The 19,807-nt window shown below is 42.4% G+C and overlaps 1 protein-coding gene across 1 annotated transcript in view; it reads left to right on the top strand.

Annotated features, from left to right (window-relative positions):
* The first annotated feature begins 806 nt into the window (after positions 1 to 806).
* Positions 807 to 19,807, top strand: part of foxred1 (FAD-dependent oxidoreductase domain containing 1) — a 41,306-nt gene continuing 22,305 nt past the window's right edge. Inside the window, exons 1-4 of the mRNA XM_060847079.1 lie at positions 807 to 982; positions 5,750 to 5,970; positions 8,085 to 8,195; positions 15,780 to 15,898. Of these exons, the coding sequence (XP_060703062.1) occupies positions 847 to 982; positions 5,750 to 5,970; positions 8,085 to 8,195; positions 15,780 to 15,898 (587 nt within the window). The 5' untranslated portion in view covers positions 807 to 846. The remainder of the gene's footprint in view (positions 983 to 5,749; positions 5,971 to 8,084; positions 8,196 to 15,779; positions 15,899 to 19,807) is intronic.

The following is a 19,807-nucleotide window of genomic DNA, read 5'->3' as shown; positions in this document are numbered from 1 at the left end:
ATGCAGATTTGCTATGCTAGATTGCACGTGGTATGTGCATTAGGTGGGTTAACCATAGGGAAATGCAGAATTATAGAGATCAGGCCTCTGGTGAGGTGGATTTGATGGGCTAAATGGTCTGCATTCTAGATTAGTGGTACTGGAAGAGCACAGCAGTTCAGGCAGCATCCAAGGAGCAGCGAAATTGACGTTTTGTCAATTTCGCTGTTCCTTGAATGCTTCCTGAACTTCTGTGCTCTTCCAGCACCACTAATCCAGAATCTGGTTTCCAGCATCTGCAATCATTGTTTTTACCTAAATGGTCTGCATACAAACTGCAAGGATTCTATTGACAGAAAGAGTTCCGAATTTCCATGACCTTTTGTCTGAGGCTGACTTTATTCCCAAATATCTCAGTCCTAATTTTATGACAGTGACCCCCCCCCCATGTTCTGTACTCAGTGATTTCACTACATCCAATCCCTCGGGGTTGGTGGACTCGATGGATCATATGTAAATTAAAGTTGAGTTGGTAGCGGGACAGCGGCCTCCATAGATCATTTCATGCGGACCGCGAACCGAAAAAAACGAGTGAAGGAGAAATGGTGCGAGTACAGCAGCTCCATATCTCTGCGGGAAAGGGCAAAGACACCATGCTTACAGTGAAGTCAGGTCTTTTTGTTTGAAATTCCCGCTTTAATGGTCGAGGGGATATCACGTGATGGGTAGCCGTTCCGGCGTAATGGCGTAGGTAACGGCGAATACGTCAGCGCGTGCCTGGGTCGTGGGTGCCCCGCCTTCCCAGCGCTTTGCGCTTGCGCGCACTGCTTCACTCGCTCTCGCGCGCACAGGCCAGCAGTTGGTGTGATGTTGTGCCGAGTTGTCCGCAGGTGCCGGCCCCTGGGCTCCCCGCGCCGCTGTCCCTGCCTCTGTTTACCCTGCCCAGGGCAAGGCCGGCGCGCCGTCAGCACCAGTGCACAGAGGCTAAGCGACTTTGTGAAAGGTAAGGGGGTCTGGCGTTAGCCCGACGGAAGGCTGTGGCAGTGTGACCGCCAGCGTCCCCAACAGCTAACACATTGACGCTTCCTAACACTTTTACAGTTCAATCTTAGAATTAAAAGCCTTTTTGGAAGGAGAGAAACGTACTTCGTTTTTTATGACCTTTCATGAGAACTCGGAAGATATGTTACTCTCGTGAAAGGAGCTCTTTTTGTCTTACCGCATAAATGACATGAGTCTGCACCGATCAAAAACTAGTACCTACCTATTCTAGTCCTGTGTCCCAGCACACAGCTCTGTATGCCCTGGAATCGTAACTGAACATTTAGTACAACTTCAACGTTACGAGCTTTTATGTGTCTCCACTGTCCTTATAGCGAGTTCTAGATTCCTACTACCGTCTGCAGGCAAAATCAGTTTCCTTACATCCTCTCTCAACCTTTTGCCCCTTATCTCAAATCCATGCTCAAAGGTCTTTGATCTGTCTGTCAAGGGGGAAAAGCTTCTTCCCATCCACCCAGTCTATTCTGTCATAATTTTATACGTCAAAATCATGTCCATTGTATTCAATCTCTTTATTATTTAAGCTTCCCTTCAGGCAACATCCCAGTAAATCTCCTCTGTACTCTCTCCAGTGAAATCACATTCCTCTCATAATGTGGGTTCCAGACCTAAACACAACACTAGCTGGAATCTAACTGATATTTTATACTGTTTCAGCATGACCATCTTGTTCTTAAACTCTATCCCTTAGCTACTAAAAACAAGTATTCCATATGCCTCCTTAACCACTTCATCTACCTGTCCTACCTTAAGGGATGGATGGATATGTATACCAGTGTTCTGTGGAACAATGATTGTCAGAGGGGTGGAAATTTAGTGTGCCCATTGATCTTTGTAAGTGGCAGCAGTTATTGAGAAAGAATTTAGCAAGCAAATAGGTTCTTGGATTTTACTTGTCAATGATTTACAATAGGTAAATACAATCTTTTATTGTTAACTCTCTTGAACTTTCAATTTTTAACACCTTTGTCTGGGTTTACATTGTCTGTACAAGCCAGATTGCTACCAGGACCAGTTAAAGAAATAGCTAAGAAACAAAGTGAACATAGATACCACAAATTTCATTTATTTCAGTATTGTTCTATACTACTGCAGGCCCAGTCAAAGTTGGACTGGAGTAGTACATGTGCTGTATATGTTTCAGAGCAAATTTCACGTTGCCTGTCAAAACTTTATTCAGGCTATGTTGCAAGCCATGCACAATAAGTATAAAGAGAGGCTTAGTATGCAAGAGATTTGGAGAGAGAAGTAATTTTGTCAAGGAAATACAAAAGAGTCATTTGAAACTGACAGAATCCACTCATGAAGGTATGTTTAAAGAAACATGTTAATGAGCTGCAAAACATGGGCTATCAAGGTGAACAATTCAGAATCAATAAAGTATCAAGGGGGACATCAAAATGGACAGATAAGGTAATTTTTTTCTTTTATTATTTCAGTCATTTTTTTTGCTGTAATGTGAAGAGTAAATCTTGGATAACAAGGCTAAGATTTGAATTTTTCATGTGCCATGTTCATGTCCTTTTTGATACACTCAGCTGGCAGTGATTTGGGAAATATAGAAAAGTGAAGTTGAGGCAGAAATTCAATCATGATCATGTTGAATGCCATAGTAGGCTTAAGCAGCTGTATGGTCTACTTCTATTTTCCTATCAACATCAGTCATCACACTTAAGATTAAGGACAAATTCACAAATGGTACAGCATGGTTCAACAAACAACAGTGATAAATGTGAATAAACAAACTGTTGAGAAAGAATAAAGCTGGCCAGGATATCAGGAAAGCTACTTGTTCAAATAAGATCATTGAATCATTTGTAGCTACCTCACAGTAGCAGGTCTTTGGTTCAACATTTCATCCAAAAAAAATCCACAGCATGAATAGGTATTTTGCTGATTCCCATTTCAAATTTCCTTCTGCCAAACTCTCAGGCACTGCACACCTGACCATAAGTGCTTACTACATACTTGTTGTTTTCATGTCACTTCTGGTTCTTTTGCCAAATCTGTGAGCTCTGTTTATTTATCCTTCAAGCATTGGATGGTTTATAACTTTATTTTCACTATTGAAATCACTTGGATTTTGAACGTCTCCATCAGATCATCACCTAACCTCAGTTCAGCTTTTCTAGTCCCACCCTAAAACTGAAATCCCTCATCCCTGCTCTCATTTCCGTGAATCCTCTCTGAGGCCAAATTGTTCTTTTTGAATTTCTAGTTTAACTATGAGCTTTTATGCACTGTTTATTAATAAAGTCAAGTGTTATTGCTATTCTAACTACAAGAAAAAGAAGCATTCCCAACTCAAAGTTAGAGGCATTACATTGGCAAAACATTCTGTGACTTCTCAGAAGCTGGAGATCATTTTCAGTTTAAATGGACTCAACCCTGGCCATTAATTTTTGGCAATATCAAAGAGCACCTTCCACTTGTGGGGAAGCATCCCCTTGAAGTACTACAGTTGAAAATAAAGTAGTGAATAAGTGATACGTTGACAATTCTGTTAGCCAGCCATACCTGTTCCCAATACGTACCAGTTAATACATCTAAAGCAATAATTGTGACAATACTTTTCTTCATGCCTATTTTACATTTTTCCTCATTCTGTGGCCTCCCCTTCCTTATTAAGAGTCATACAGCATAGAAATGATCTCCTTTGGCCTAATTAGTTCATGCCAAACATAATCCCAAACTAAACTAGTCCCATCTGCCTGCTACTGGCCCATATCCCTCCAAACCTTTCCTATTCATGTACTTATCCAAATGCCTTTTAAATGTTGTAATTGTGCCTACATCCACCACTTGCTCAAAAGGTCGTTCCACATATGAACCACCCTCTTTTTCTTTTTTAAAAGGTCACCTTGTGTTTGTCTTAAATGTTTCTCCTCTGACTTTAAAAATGTGCTTGCTAGTCTTCAAATACCCCATTCTCGGGAAAAGACAACTACCATTAACTCTATTTACACTCCTCATTATTTTATAGGCATATCAGGTTGGCTGTCAACCTCTTGCACTCCAGTGAATAAAGTCCCAGTCTATTCAGCCTTTCTTTATAATTCACACCTTCCATACCTGGCAACATCCTAGTAAATCTCTTCTGAACCTTTTCCAGTTTCTGTAACCTCATGCAGTTTTCCAGTTCTCCCAAATCTCTGGCCACCTGAACACACTTGATCTTCATTGGTGGTTGTATGTTCAGCTGCTGGGGACCTTTTACTTTGGCATTCCCTCTCAAAATATCTCTACCTTGTTGAGATATTCAAAAGATACTCTTTCTTCACGTTTTTCCTGATAATCCCATTGTGGTTTATTGGCAAATGTTGTTCTATAATACCTATGAAACTTTCTGAGATTGTTTATTACATTAAAAGTACAATATAAAATGAAAGTTGACATTGAATGTTTGATAAATACCAAAAAAATTGAATGGGTATTGGAGAAAATAAACTTGTAGGTGTTATGAAGTTGTAGAGGTGTGCTGTACCTTTTGAGAGTTGAAAGAATTCACAAGCGCCCAGAGTGCTGGAGAATTTACAGTGTAACATTTGCTCCAGCAGCACACAGTACCTGGGTTGCTATGAGACAAAAAATAAATTCAAATTCAGCCAGTCATGCCCCAAGATACTCCACTCCAACCAAGTTTTAATTTGGTATTTTGACAATATTAAGACCGATGAAACGATCCCGTGTAGGGAAGACATTTGTTCTCTTGAAAAAAAAATAAAATGATCCAATGCTTTGGGGTTTAAATATTAAGCAAATTGAAAAGTTGAATCAACATATGCAGACTGCCTGTAGAATAGTTCTCTTAAAGGTCTCTTATGTAGCAACGATCTGTGAAACAAAAACCCTAAGAAGAGGAAAAGAAGACAGAGGAAGATACAAAGAGAAGATTCGACAGCTGGCTGGTTTTGAAATGTGAATGTTTTGGTAAACCTTAATCAGGGTTTTTGTCGGACCAGTAGTGTAGAGGGGGGAGTAAAAGATAGGTTAGAGATAAGTCTTGTAAATAGTTGTTATTTAATTATTTTGTTAGTTTTTTTTAAAAAATGAAGGTTTTAATTTTTACTTTAGTGACTTTTGGGAATAGTTCTTTGTCTCTTGAAGTTTAACAGATTATAGCACGGGGTGAATCTTTTCCGTGTTGCTGGTTTAAATTAGCGGGAGGGTTACCCCTTGTCATAATACAGGTCTTCAGAAAACCAGTGGAGAAGTGGGATTGGCTGGATTGTTTAACTGAGCCAGCATGAATTTAATAGGCTGAATTACCTCCTGTGCTGTAAATGACTGCATGACATTAATTCCCTCTACATCAAAACAAATAATAGTTCTCCAAGCTAATTAGCAATAACCTTTTGAAGTAAGCAACCATTCAGACTTAGAACTCTTAGCTGATTCTTTTTCTAAATCACTGATAGTTCAATTGTTAATTGCATTGCTCAGTATAATACCAGACCAAATAAATTAGATTCATTTAGGATTTTACACCTAACTGAGAGTTTCCTTTAGTCATGGAAATAATATTGGTGCTGTGTTTGCCCTTTAGGCATCTGTTTGTGGGTGAAATCTCTTAGGGTTCCCATCACTTGTTGCACAAATATGCTTGAATGTTGGATCATGATTGAAGAAGATTTGACAGTAATATGTTTGCACTTTATTTGCTTGTGGTAGTTATCATCTATCCTTGAAATGCTCTTCTTTGTTCCAGATCTAGAAAAGGAGTTTGTCAAATTCAGGCAGAAAGCAAAGGAAGTACTTCCTGGCAGTGATTGGAGTCCATTGCACCAGACTCCTGGACTGCCTCCTGAGTGGGCCGATATTGTCATTGTGGGAGGAGGGGTAATTGGCTGGTCCACTGCTTACTGGTTGAAGAAAAAAGAGGCAATTCGGGAAGGGGTCCGAGTGGTGGTCATAGAGAGAGACCCAACTGTGAGTAAATCAATAGAAGGATAATGACTATTTCATGTCTCAATTAGATACAGTGGTACTAAAACTAATTTTACAGTAAACAAAATTTAAGTAGCCTTTTCTCTATTATAAGCCTATTCTACAAAAGCATATAACAAAATGTCAGCACTCTGCAGATACCTGATGGTCCATTCCTTTCCTTTGTTCTCCAGTTTTGCATTTCACTTGAACTGAATGTTGCTCTTTCTTTATTATATTCAATTATGACCTTTGAATTTTAATTTCGACATTTCAGACAGTAGGCCACAGTGTCTGTGCTGGTGAGGAATTGCCCCTCGTCCTCAAAGGTTTCTCTTCTCACCTTAAAAATTATGCTCACTCATTTTGAACTCCACCATCCTATGAAAAAGGCCTTCCCTATTTACCTTTATCTATGCCCGTCATGACTTTATAAAGCTCTAAGACGCAAGTCCATCTGGTGCATTGAACCTGCTGCGTCATTAGATAAATTTACCTAACCGTGACCATAATTCCACTTTTTTTGCCTGCGTCCACAATTCCTGACTTTGCTGGCAGTGTAAAAGAAAATTCCAAAGACATAATGTTCAGAAAGAACAAATGCTCTTGTTCTCCATCTTAAATTGGAGTCATGTCATTTTTAAACTCTGCCCTGTGGTTCCAGATTCCCTCATGTGGGGAAACATCCTTCCAGCATCTATGCCATCTAATCTTCAGTAAGGTCACCATTCATTCTTCCAACACCAATGTGCAATGCTTTTTCAGGTTTATCACCTTTTTCTAAGACAAACTGGTCCAGCTTCTGTAATCTCTCTCCATAATTTTCTGGGTCAATATCCCTGATACCATTTCAGTAATCCTATGTACTTGTCTAGCTTATATATCAGTTTGTTTTCTTGTTCCAACACACCATTTTAGAGGGTGGAATACAGTTTGGGAATAAAATTTCATTTGGTTGGCTTGCAGCCTGTTTAAGAAACTGCTCGTCAGCCAGAAATCAAAGGAAAATACACTAAAAAAATAAGAACTGGCACTGAGAAAATATGAACAAAATTGTTCACTTTGTATTTTGGTTTAGAGCTCAAACTGTAGAAAAGCATAAAGCAGAGCTCTGAAACACAACATGCTGGAGACACGTAGCATCTGGGGAGAGAAACGGAATTAACATTGAGTCCAGTATTCCTTTTTGTCTACTATTCTCTTTCCAGCATTTTCTGTTTCTGTTTTAGATTTGCCACCATTTATAATATATCTAGTCAAAGAAATGGTTTGCATGTGCCAAAGTTAGTGTGAGAAACCAGGAGGGATCACTGACAGAATGGTACTCTTATTTATTCAAATGAAATTGCACCAAACTAGCAGCTGTGCCTTTGGGTTGAAAAACGTATTGCTGGAATATTCAAACATTATTTGAGATGACTGGTTTTCATTGGGGGACAAACACCATGAGCTCCCTGAGTTTGATAGGTTGATCATTTGAAATACAAAAGATGAGTGTTCAATTGAGGGAAGGTAACTGATAATTATTTCTATAATTTTTTGAGGAACTTTCCAACTTTGGGGCAACTACAGATATGATTGTTGGAAGCTCAAAGCATTTTTTTGTATAATGGCCAGCTTCCCTGCTGGAAACAATTTAAATGTTTTTCCTTAAAAACCACTTTCTCTCATCTTTTCTTTGGCAACAACTTGCTCTGTCATTTGTAACTGAGAATGTATGTAAGTAAATCAAACACTGCCTAGAATGTTAATTGAAATTGCCCAAACCTAACCAGTGTGAAGGCGACCTGTTGCCTCAACTTTACTGAAAGCAGGGGTTAAACACAGCCAAGTGCTAAGCTGTTTTGCGTAAGTTATAATGTAACTGTGATCTTGTAAATAAACCGGAAGTTTGTTTTGTTTTATTTTATTTTCTGCATGTTTTCAATCCTCATATATATAATAATGAAAATCTTGTGTTGTCCCACTTATTAATAAAAATAAAACTGACAACACAACAGCATAACAGAGGCAAAATGTGGCATCAGTTAGTCCAACCCAACATATTGGCCAAGTAAAGTTTTGTTTTACTGAGTGTCTCTGGCTACAGTTGCTAATTTGTTTTCTCTTGTACCCAGTATGCCCAAGCCTCCACAGTCTTGTCTGTAGGAGGCATTCGCCAGCAGTTCTCTCTGCCAGAAAATATCCACCTGTCTATTGAATCTGCTCACTTCCTTCGCAATATCCAGGTACCAGTTGGTTGGCTGTTGCTCGTAGCTAACTGTTGCTTGAACGTTTTGACTTTGGTGAATGGTTTCTTACAGGGGTTAAAGGACTACTGGTAACTTCCAGCCTTGTAGACATTTATTTTTAAAAATGTTCAGACCGCTTTGCCCATCTATTTTCTGTCAAACTTGGTGACTTATTCATGGGTACAATTTTACAGGTGTTGGCAGCCTTTCAGTACCTTGCCCACAAGCTTTCCCAAGTCTGTGCAATGAGTATTGAAAGAATATTCGACCCTGTGGGAATTGAGCCTGAAGGTTTCCCATAGAAACTTTGGCTGATTTCTGCCTATTTGCTCCTGTTATAAATTGTGTACAACAGCTACCTGTGAGATTAGATGATTCGGCACAGGCAAGAATTAGAAGCTGGATGTTCCAAATCAGTATGACTCAGTATCAATCTGGCAGTATACAATCCCTGTGAAAAATTCAATCCTTAAAATTATGATCTACAATATCTTGTCCTTAATCTGATTATACTAGTGGATTTACTGGTTAAGATAGAAGGTAGGTTGGTCAGGGTTCCAAGTACTGAACACTTGGCTGAAACTGCTGTTTGACTGTAGCAGGAACACAAACTCCATAAAAGCACACAAAGCTTACAAATTATGACCCAAAATATTATCTGTGCTTTGATCGCAAGTGACAGACTGGAAAAGGAGTATACAGCTCAAAGTAGCTTATTATGGTAACTATATCAGAGCAAACCTAACCGAAATCTTGTCAGACAATGGTATTTGCTTTTGGCTGTTGCTTTAGAACTAGATCCAACAAGGGATTTAGGTTTACAGTTTGGCACCAGCTGATGAGGAATATTTTTCTTTTGCCTTGTACCTTTTTCCTCCTGCTCCAAATCAAGATTGATTTGCACCTTTGATAATTAACTCTTGAAAATTTAAGCAGTATCAAAATAAAAAGTAGTTGAGGATTAATTCTAGCTGGTAAAGTTAATCCATGCAAACATATGGAAATAGGAGAAAGTGAGGACTGCAGATGCTGGAGATCAGAGCTGAAAAATGTATTGCTGGAAAGGCGCAGCAGGTCAGGCAGCATCCAAAGAGCAGGAGAATCGACATTTCGGGCATGAGCCCTTTTTCCTCATTCCTGAAATTGGGCTCATGCCTGAAACGTCGATTCTCCTGCTCTTTGGATGCTGCCTGACCTGCTGCGCTTTTCCACAAACATATGGAAATGCCAGGTAGAAAATTACTAACTGATTCATTTTAAGGCCATTCTGTACTTTAGTGGCTGGAATATCGTGGTTAGACACGTCAGGTTAGCTGCATTTGCAGGCGGGATGACTTACGTCCAGCTTTGCAATGGATATTCTTTCTCTCTCCCCCCCCCCCCCACCGACTTTGTGTACAGGTCCTCTTTGTTTATCCAGCTGCAAGAAGTGGTTTACTGTTTGCTTAAAAATTCCCCCAAAGCCAACCTGAGTTTCACAGTCTGTATGAGTAGTGTTGCACACTCAGTAAATTGCTCTGGTTTGATGATTCCTTGGCTCTCCAGTCTCCTGGTTTCCACCTCTGCTATTGCACACAAAGCAAATGGCACCGGGCCGGGCATTGCAAAACCTCAGAATTACTGCCTGGTCGACATGTAAAGTGGCTTTGGACCTTTTGATAGTCCCAGGCCCTTGTTGTGGCCAGCCAGCTCTGAGTCAGTCACCTGAACTGAGGAGATCTAATCTCCTGGTTACAGTGGTCTTCCAAGACTTTCCTGATTAGACTTGTTATGCTAGGCCAATCAACGACCTTGTCAACAAGGTCAATTTGGTTCTGATCACCACCCTCAGATATTTTGGCCAGTTGTCATATGTATTTGTATGGTCCATTGTCATTTTTTTTAAATAAAATATTTCAAGGTGGTTCATAGCATTGTTGTTACATTAAAGACACTATACCCATGCAGACACGGGGAGAATATGCAAACTCCACACAGTTGCCTGAGGCGGGAATTGAACCCAGGTCTCTGGCTTTGTGAGGCAGCAGTGCTAGCCACCGTGCTGCCCCTAACAGGTTAGTATCGTACAATCCCTGCAGTGTGGAAACAGGCCATTCAGCCCAACAAATCCACAGGCTGGAATTGAACCAAGGCCACTGGCACTGTGAAGCAGCAGTACTAACACTTGAGCCAGCATGTTGCCAGGGTTGGAGGATTTTAGTTATCGGGAGAGGCTGAACAGGCTGGGGCTGTTTTCCCTGGAGCATTGGAGACTGAGGAGTGACCTTAAAGAGGTTTATAAAATCATGAGGGGCATGGATAGGGTAAATAGGCAAAGCCTTTTCCCTGAAGTGGGGGAGTCCAGAACTAGAGGGCATAGGTTTAGGGTAAGAGGGGAAAGATATAAGAGACCTACGGGGCAACGTTTTCATACAGAGGGTGGTGCGTGTTTGGGATGAGTTGCCAGAAGACGTGGTGGAGGCTGGTACAATTGCAACATTTTAAAAGGCATTTGGATGGGTATATGAATAGGAAGGGTTTGGAGGGATATGAGGTGGATGCTGGCAGGTGGGACTAGATTGGGATATCTGGTTGGCATGGATGAGTTGAACCGAAGGTCTATTTCCGTGCTGTACTTCTCTGACTGAGTGTAAATTGTTCAACATGTAGGCATTCAGATATAATAGTTACTTAAACATGTATTTTCTCCACTGAGCAGTCAGCATAAACTCCTCCATTAAATTGCAAACTTGCAGGACCAATAATAAATGAGTACACATGGATAAAAGATGGAAGTTTAATTTCTGCAGTTATGGCTCCAGAAAATTGGAACACAGTCATTACACTGGAGGTGAATCTGAACATTGCAGTGAAACTTTTTTGTCACAGTCATTAATTTGCAGCTTACGTCGGAGTGGCACTTATTGTATCATAACACAATTTATCTTACAATGCAAACATAGGCAACCTGATAAGTGTTATGAAGTCAGAGTTGTACAGCACGGCAACAGACTCTTCGGTCCAATTTGTCACCTCTCAGCTTCCGTCGCTCCAGGGAAAGTAGCCCCAGCTTGTTCAGTCTCTCCCTTTAGCTCAAACCCTCCAACTGAAGTTAGTCATTTATGCACAAACACTGATGAGCGAAGCAAGCGCAGACATTCTTCGCTGTTATGATTTTAAAGCTTTTCTATTTCACAATGGTTAATATAAGAATAAATACAAATCTATAAATACAAATTCATATAAATGAAAGTGGAAATATGTGGGATTACATGTAATTTGGCTTTGTAATTGACCAAATGGTTGGAAGCATAGTGTAGTTGTGAGCAGATATATTTTTGGAAGCATAGTGTAGTTGTGAGCAGACATGTTTTTGATTAGAGGGAAATTACTTGAGAACCAATTGAATATTATTCTTTATTACAAAGTGATTTGAAAACAAAAGGAGATTATGCTTCAATTAGGACATTGTTGAGATAATATCTGGAATACTGTGTATACCATAGGTCTCCTTATTTAAAGAAAGATGTATTCGAAGCAGTTCATAGGTTTACTAGACAACTCTTGGCAAACGTGATTATCTTAAGAGGAAAAATTTACACAGGCTTGGAGTTTAAATGAGTAAGAAGTGGCTTAATTGAAACATACAATATCCTGCAGAACCTTGACAGGGTGCATGTGAAAAGGGTACTTCCTCTTGTTAGAGAATCCAGGGGTCACTGTTTAAAAATCAATGATCACAAATTTCAGATGGATGAGAATTTTTTTCTCTATAAGATGGTAGTGAGTCTTTGAAACTCTCTGCCTTGAAAGGCATGGAAGCATCATCTTTGAATACATTTGAGGCAGAGATTCTTCATAAGTAAGGGGTGAAAGGTTATTGGAAGTGTGTAGGTTCCAATACTAACCAATTAACCACAACATTTTGAATGGCAGAGCAGGCTAGAGGATTCAAGATTCTGGATTAGTGGTGCTGGAAGAGCACAGCAGTTCAGGCAGCATCCAAAGTGCAGCGAAATCGACGTTTCGGGCAATAGCCCTTCATTAGGAATAAAGGCAGTGAGCCTGAAGCGTGGAGAGATGAGCTAGAGGAGGGTGGGGGTGGGGAGAAAGTGACGTCAAACAATTCTTCCGTAGCCTCCGCCTCCGAGCTTACTTTCACAATCAGGATTCCCGCCCACCTTCCGAGGACCCCTTCGCCCACCTCCAACACACTGCATCCACCTGGACACACCGCGCTGGCCTATTACCTGCCCTCGACCTCTTCATTTCCAACTGCCGCCAGGACATTAACCGCCTCAACCTTTCTACCCCCCTCCCCCACTCCAACCTCTCGCCCTCACAATGCCCAGCCCTCCAATCCCTCTGCTCCAATCCCAACCTCACCATTAAGCCAGCAGATAAAGGGGGCGCAGTGGTAGTCTGGCGCACTGGCCTCTACACCGCTGAAGCCAAGTGCCAACTCGAGGACACCTCTTCCTACTGCCCCCTCGACCATGACCCCACCCCCCATCACCAAACCATCATCTCCCAGACCATACAGAACCTCCTCACCTCAGGAGATCTCCCATCCACCGCTTCCAACCTCATAGTCCAGGAACCCCGCACTGCCCGGTTCTACCTCCTTCCCAAGACCCACAAGCCTGACCACCCTGGCAGACCCATTGTCTCAGCATGCTCCTGCCCCACTGAACTCATCTCTACCTACCTCGGCACTGTCCTATCCCCCCCTAGTCCAGGCACTCCCCACATGCGCTCGAGACACCACCCACGGCCTCCACCCCCTCCAAGACTTCTGTTTCCCCGGCCCCCAACGCCTCATCTTCACCATGGATATCCAATCCCTCCACACCTCCATCCACCATGACCAGGGCCTCCAAGCCCTCCATTTATTCCTCTCCAAATGTCCCCAACAGTACCCTTCCACCGACACTCTCATTCGTTTGGCTGAACTGGTCCTCACCTATAACAATTTCTCCTTTGAATCCTCCCACTTCCTCCAGACCAAAGGGGTAGCCATGGGCACACGTATGGGCCCCAGCTATGCCTGTCTCTTTGTTGGCTACGTAGAACAGTTGATCTTCTGTAATTACACCGGCACCACTCCCCACCTCTTCCTCCGCTACATTGATGACTGCATTGGCGCCACCTCGTGCTCCCGCGAGGAAGTTGAGCAATTCATCAACTTCACCAACACATTCCACCCTGATCTTAGATTTACCTGGACCATCTCTGACACCTCCCTCCCCTTCCTGGACCTCTCCATCACCATTAATGGCGACCGACTTGACACTGACGTTTTTTACAAATCCAACGACTCCCACAACTACATGGATTACACCTCATCCCACCCTACCTTTTGCAAAAATGCCATCCCATATTCTCAATGCCTACGCCTTATCTGCTCCCAGGAGGACCAGTTCCACCACAGAACAGACCAGATGGCCTCCTTTCTTGGAGACCGCAATTTCCCTTCCCACGTGGTTAAAGATGCCCTCCTAAAGATGCATCTCATCCACATCCCGCACCTCCGCCCTCAGACCCCACCCCTCCGACCGTAACAAGGACAGATTGCCCCTGGTGCTCACCTTCCATCCTACAAACCTTTGAGTAAACCAATTATCTGCCGACATATCCGTCACCTCCAAAAAGACCCCACCACCAGGGATATATTTCCCTCCCCACCTCTTTCCACCTTCTGCAAAGACCGTTCCCTCCGTGACTACCTGGTCAGGTCCATGCCCCCCGACAATCCACCCTCCCATTCTGTCACTTTCCCCAGCCACTGCAGGAACTGCAAAATCTGTGCCCACACCACCTCCCTCACCTCTATCCAAGGCCCTAAAGGAGCCTTCCACATCCATCAAAGTTTTACCTGCACATCCACTAATATCATTTATTGTATCCGTCGCTCCCAGTGCGGTCTCCTCTACATTGGGGAGACTAGGCGCCTCTTAGCAGAGCACTTTAGGGAACATCTCTGGGACACCCGCACCAATCAACCACACCGCCCCGTGCCCCACCATTTTAACTCCCCCTCCCACTCTGCTAAGGACATGGAGGTCCTGGGCCTCCTTCACCGCTGCTCCCTCACCACCAGACGCCTGGAGGAAGAACGCCTCATCTTCCGCCTCGGAACACTTCAACCCCAGGGCATCAATGTGGACTTCAACAGTTTCCACATTTCCCCTTCCCCCACCTCACCCTAGTTCCAAACTTCCAACTCAGCACTGTCACCATGACTTGTCTGGACTTGTCTGACCTGCCTAGCTCCTTTTCCACCTCTCCACTCCACCCTCTCCTCCCTGACCTGTCACGTTCATCCCTCCCCCACTCACCCATTGTACTCTATGCTGCTTCCTCCCCACCCCCACCCTCCTCTAGCTTATCTCTCCACGCTTCAGGCTCACTGCCTTTATTCCTGATGAAGGGCTTTTGCCCGAAATGTTGATTTCGCTGCACTTTGGATGCTGCCTAAACTGCTGTGCTCTTCCAGCACCACTAATCCAGAATCTGGTTTCCAGCATCTGCAGTCATTGTTTTTACCTAGAGGATCTGAGAGATTACCTGTGCATGATGGTATGTTTTTAAAAAAAAAACCACGAAAGGGGAAAAGGACACTGGAAAATTCCTTTGAGTCCCTCAAAATTCATCCAGGAGATCACTTTGGTTGTATGTTTCCATATCTGTGAATCCACATAAAATACAATCCTGTCCCAAAAGTGAAATTGCTTCACCCACTTCCCTTGACCTTAGAGAGTCGGCAGCCACCGTATCATCCATGTTATCAGGAGGCTAGGCAAATTAACTCCTCAGACTGCCTTTAAGTCTGTGCTGCTCTGATGTAAATAGACCCAGTTCTTTTTGCATACTATCTGAGCTGCTGATGTTCTGTGAACTGGGAATAATTCTTCTAGATCTTCCAGTGAGAAGCTTACCTTTTGAGGTAAACTCAAGGTTTGATCAAGAATTAAAAGCACTCAACGTTGACAAATGATCAGCTTGTACAATAGATATAGATGAATCATCTAATGTTCTATTAAACCAATTTTTTTTTCAGAATATTGCTGTCTGCAATACTAAAGATAACAAATCCAATGAAAATAAGGATGGTGCAGTAGCTTAGTGGTTAGCACTCATTGCCTTACAGCACCAAGTACCCAGATTCGATTCAAGCATTGGGTGACCATATGTGTGGAGTTTGAATGTTTTCCCTACGTCTGCCTTGGTTTCCGCTAGTTGCTCTGGTTTCTTCCCATAGTCCAAATATGCGTAGATTAGGTGGATTGGCCATGCTAAATTGTCTGTAATGTCCAGGAATGTGCAGGCGAGGCGGATTAGCCATGGTGATTGAGAGCTTATGGAGGTAGGGTGGAAGGCTTGGTCTGGGTGGGATGCTCTTCTGTGGGTGGGTGCAGACTTCGTGACCAAATGGTGTCTCTTTCTCCACTTTAGGGATTCTACAAAATCACACTTGAATAAAATGTACCAGCAACTGAGTACATCTATTTAATTGCATTTTTGAGCTTCAATAATGTAGCCAATGAATCAGTGGAGGAGCCCATTATTTCTGATAGTAGTAAATTTCCTTCCTGAATACAGGAGCACTTAAATGTGGTGAATGAGGAACCTGTGGATATCCAGTTCAACCCCACAGGCTATCTCTTTCTGGCTGGACAGGAGCAAAGTGCGATTTTAGAAGAAAACTATCAAATTCAAAGGTGAGATGTTTGAAAGTCAAGGCTTTAATAATTTTTTTAAAAGTTTTTTTCATCTGAATTTTTTTTTTGAATGTAAAAACTACAAGTAGGCTACCTGGCCCTCTGAGCCTGCTCCGCCATTCGATAAGATCATGATTAATCTTTTAATGGCCTCAGGTCCACTTACCCGCCCTCTCACCATAACTCTTAATTCCTTTGTTGTTTAAAAAAATCTATCTTGGCTCTAAAAACATTTACTGAAGTAGCATCAACTACTTCACTAGGCAGGGAATTCCATAAATTCACCACCTTCTGGGTGAAGAACTTGCGTCTCGATTCAGTACTAAATCTGCTTTCCCCCTAATTTTGAAGCTATGCTCCTTGTCCTAGTTTCACCTGCCAGTGGAAACATTCTCTCTACGTCTATTTTATCTATTTTCTTCATCATTTTATATGTTTCTATAAGATCCCCTCCTCTTCTCTTCACCCCCCCCCAATTCTTCTAAATTCCAATGAATATAATTCCAGTTTACACAGTCTCTCTTCATAAACCAACCCCCTCAACTCCAGAATCAACCTAGTGAACCCCCTCTGCACCCTCTCTAGTGGCTGTACATCCTTCCTTGAGTAAGGAGACCAAAACTCTGTGCAGTACTCCAGATGTTGACTCACCAGCAACCTATACAGCTGCAACATAACTCAATCCCTTTAGCAGCGAAGGACAAAATTCCATGTGACTTCCTAATTATCTGTTGTATCTGCTGACCAACCTTCTGTAATTCATGCACAAGGACATCCAGGTCCCTCTGCATAGCAGCACGCTGCAGCTTTTTACCATTCAAGTAATAATCCTTTTTACTGTTACTCCTACCAAAATGGATGACTTCACATTTATTCGCGTTGTATTCCATCTGCCAAACCTTTGTTCACTCACTCAATGTATCTATGTTCCTCTACAAAGTTTTACAGTCCTCTGCATACTTTGCTCTGCCACTCATCTTAGTGTCATCTGCCAACTTTGACACGCTACATGTGGACACCAACTCCAAATCATCTATGTAAATTATGAATAATTCTAGTCCCAACACTCTTTCCTGAGACACACCACTAGTTATTGATTGCCAACCAGAAAAGCACTCATTTATCCCCACTCTTTGCTTCCTATTAGTCAACCAACCCTCTATCCTTGCTAATTCTTTACCCGTAACACTGTGCATCTTTACCTTATTTAGCAGTCTCTTGTGTAGCACCTTGTCAAAGGCCTTTTGGAAATCTAAGTACACCACATCCACTGGGTCCCCGTTGTCCACCATGTTCATAATGTCTTCATAGAATTTCAAAAGATTAGTTAAGCATGACCTGCCCTTCATGAAACCATCCTGCATCTGCCCAACGAGCCAATTTCTATCTAGATGCCTTGCTATTTCTTCTTTGATAATAGACTCGAGCATCTTCCCCAGTACAAAAGTTAAGCTGACCAGCCTAAAATTTCCCATCTTTGGTCTGCTGCCCTTTTAAAACAGTTGCAAGACATTTGCTATTTTCCAACCTGGTGGAACTATCTGAGTCTTGCGAATTTTGGAAAATTACCACAAGTGCACTTGCTATTTCTCCTGCCACCTTTTAGTACCCTGAGATTCATTCCATCAGGGCCAGGAGACTTGTCTATCCTTAGCTCCACTAGCTTGCCCAATGCTACCTCTTCCATAATAATTGTTTCCAGGTTCTCACCTACCTTTGTCTCCTTGTCAATTACTGGCATGTTATTAGTGTCCTCCACTGTTAAAGTTGACACAAAATACGTGTTCAGTTCCTCAGCCATTTCATCATCTCCCATAACTAAATGTCTCCTTTCATCCTCTAAAGGACCAGTGTTCACTTTAGCCACTCTTTTTTGCTATCTGTCTTTATATTTGGTGCTAGTTTTTCTCATGTACTTTTCTTTATAGCTCTTTTAGTGGCTTTCTGTTGACCTTTAAGTTTTCCTAATCTTCTGGTTTCCTGCTGTTCTTGGCCACTTTGTATGCCTTCTCTTTCAGTTTGATAGCCTGCCTTATTTCCTTAGACACCCCATGGCAGATTACCCCTTTTCTTACAGTCCTTCCATTTCACTGGAATATACTTTTGCTGACCACTTTGGAAAAGTTGCTTTGAAAGTCCACCACTGTTTTCCAACTGTTCCACCATAAAATCTTTGCTTCCAGTCTACTTTAGCCAACTCCTCCCTCATCCTGTTGTAGTCTCCCTTGTTTAAGCACAGGACCCTGGTATTGGATTTTATCTTCACACTCTCCATCTGTATTCTGAATTCAACTGTAATCGCTCCTTCCAAGAGAATCCTTAACCATGAGATCATTAATTATTCCTGTCTCATTACACAGGGCTAGATCTAGGATAACTTGCTCCCTCATCAGTTCCATTATATGCTGGTCAAGAAAACTATTGTGGATACACTCAATGAACTCCACCTCGAGGCTAACCTGACTGAGCTGGTTCAACAGTTGACACGTAGATCAAAAATCCCCCATGATAATTGCCAAGCCATTTTTACAGGCATTAGTTATTTCTTTGTTTATTGCTTGCCCCAATGTGATGTTATTATTTGGTGGTGACTACGTCCAGCAGTGACGTTTTCTTCTTAGAATTTCTAATTTCCAGCCAAATGGATTCAACCTTATTCTCCATAGAACCGAAATCATCTCTCAGCACGGCCCTGAAGTCATCCTTCATATCAGAACCACACCACCTCCCTCATCTTCCTGTCTGTTTCCGAATAGTCTGATACCCATGGATATTTAACTCCCAGTTGTGACCATCCTGTAAGCATGTCTCCGTAATGGCTACTAAATCATATTCAATCAGTGATTTGTGCCATTCAGTCATTGACCTTGTTACGAATGCTACAATCATTCAGTAAAGTGCCTTTATGCCCATTTTCATACCCTCATGATTTCCAACATCTCTCAATATCTTCTGACTTAACCTTCATTTTTACTTCTTTCATAGTCTGCCTTCTAGTTAAACCCTCCTGAACACATGCTACCCTGCTGCTTACCTTTTTACTTACCACCATACTTTCAGTCGTTTTCCCTTCTCCCCGACTCACTAGTTTAAACTCCTAGTGATCACTCTGTCCCTTTCCCTAGAACACTTGTTCCAGATCGGTTCAGGTAGAGACCGTCCCATCGGTACAGATCCCTTCTGTTCCAAACTGATACCAATGCCTCATGAAATGGAACCCCTCTCTTCCAAACCACACCCTTAGCCAGATGTTTAATTCCCAAATTTTCTTATCCCCAAACCAATTTGAATGTGGCTCCAGAGATTACAATCCTCAAGGACCTGTTCCATAATTTTGTTCCTAGTGCCTGGTCTTCCCCAAACAGGTTCTCCTCCTTAGCTTTGCCTGTGTTGTTTATCCCAGCATGGGCCACAACACCTGGATTCTCCCCCTTCCACTCCAATATCCTTCCTGTGTCCTGGCACCATGCAGGACTCCTGATCCGGCTTGCAAAGGATACCATCCATCCCCCTAATTATAGAACCCCCTGTAACTATCACTTGTCTCTTTGCTCCGCCCTCTTGATTGGCCTTCTGCACCACAATGCCGTTGTCAGCTGCCTCATTCTCCCCGCAGGCCTTTTCCTCATCCACACACGGAGCAAGCATCTCATACCTATTGGACAAGGTCCAGAACTGAGGCTGTTCCGTTCCTGAACTCAGGATCCCTCTACCCACCTCATTTGCAATCACACCCTGTTGTCCCTGATCACCAACTGAATTTGAATTACTTAATCTAGTGGGTGTGACTGCCTCCTGAAACAAAACGTCCAGGTAACTCTTTCCCCCTCCCGAGTGTGTCAGTGTTTGAAGCTCAGATTCCAGCTTGTTAATTCTGAGCCGGAGTTCCTCCAGCAACGAGCACATGCT

This window comes from Hemiscyllium ocellatum, chromosome 29, assembly GCF_020745735.1.
Source record: "Hemiscyllium ocellatum isolate sHemOce1 chromosome 29, sHemOce1.pat.X.cur, whole genome shotgun sequence".
NCBI lineage: Eukaryota > Metazoa > Chordata > Chondrichthyes > Orectolobiformes > Hemiscylliidae > Hemiscyllium > Hemiscyllium ocellatum.
Note: the sequence above shows the minus strand (reverse complement) of the source record. Positions and strands in the feature narration are given on the sequence as shown.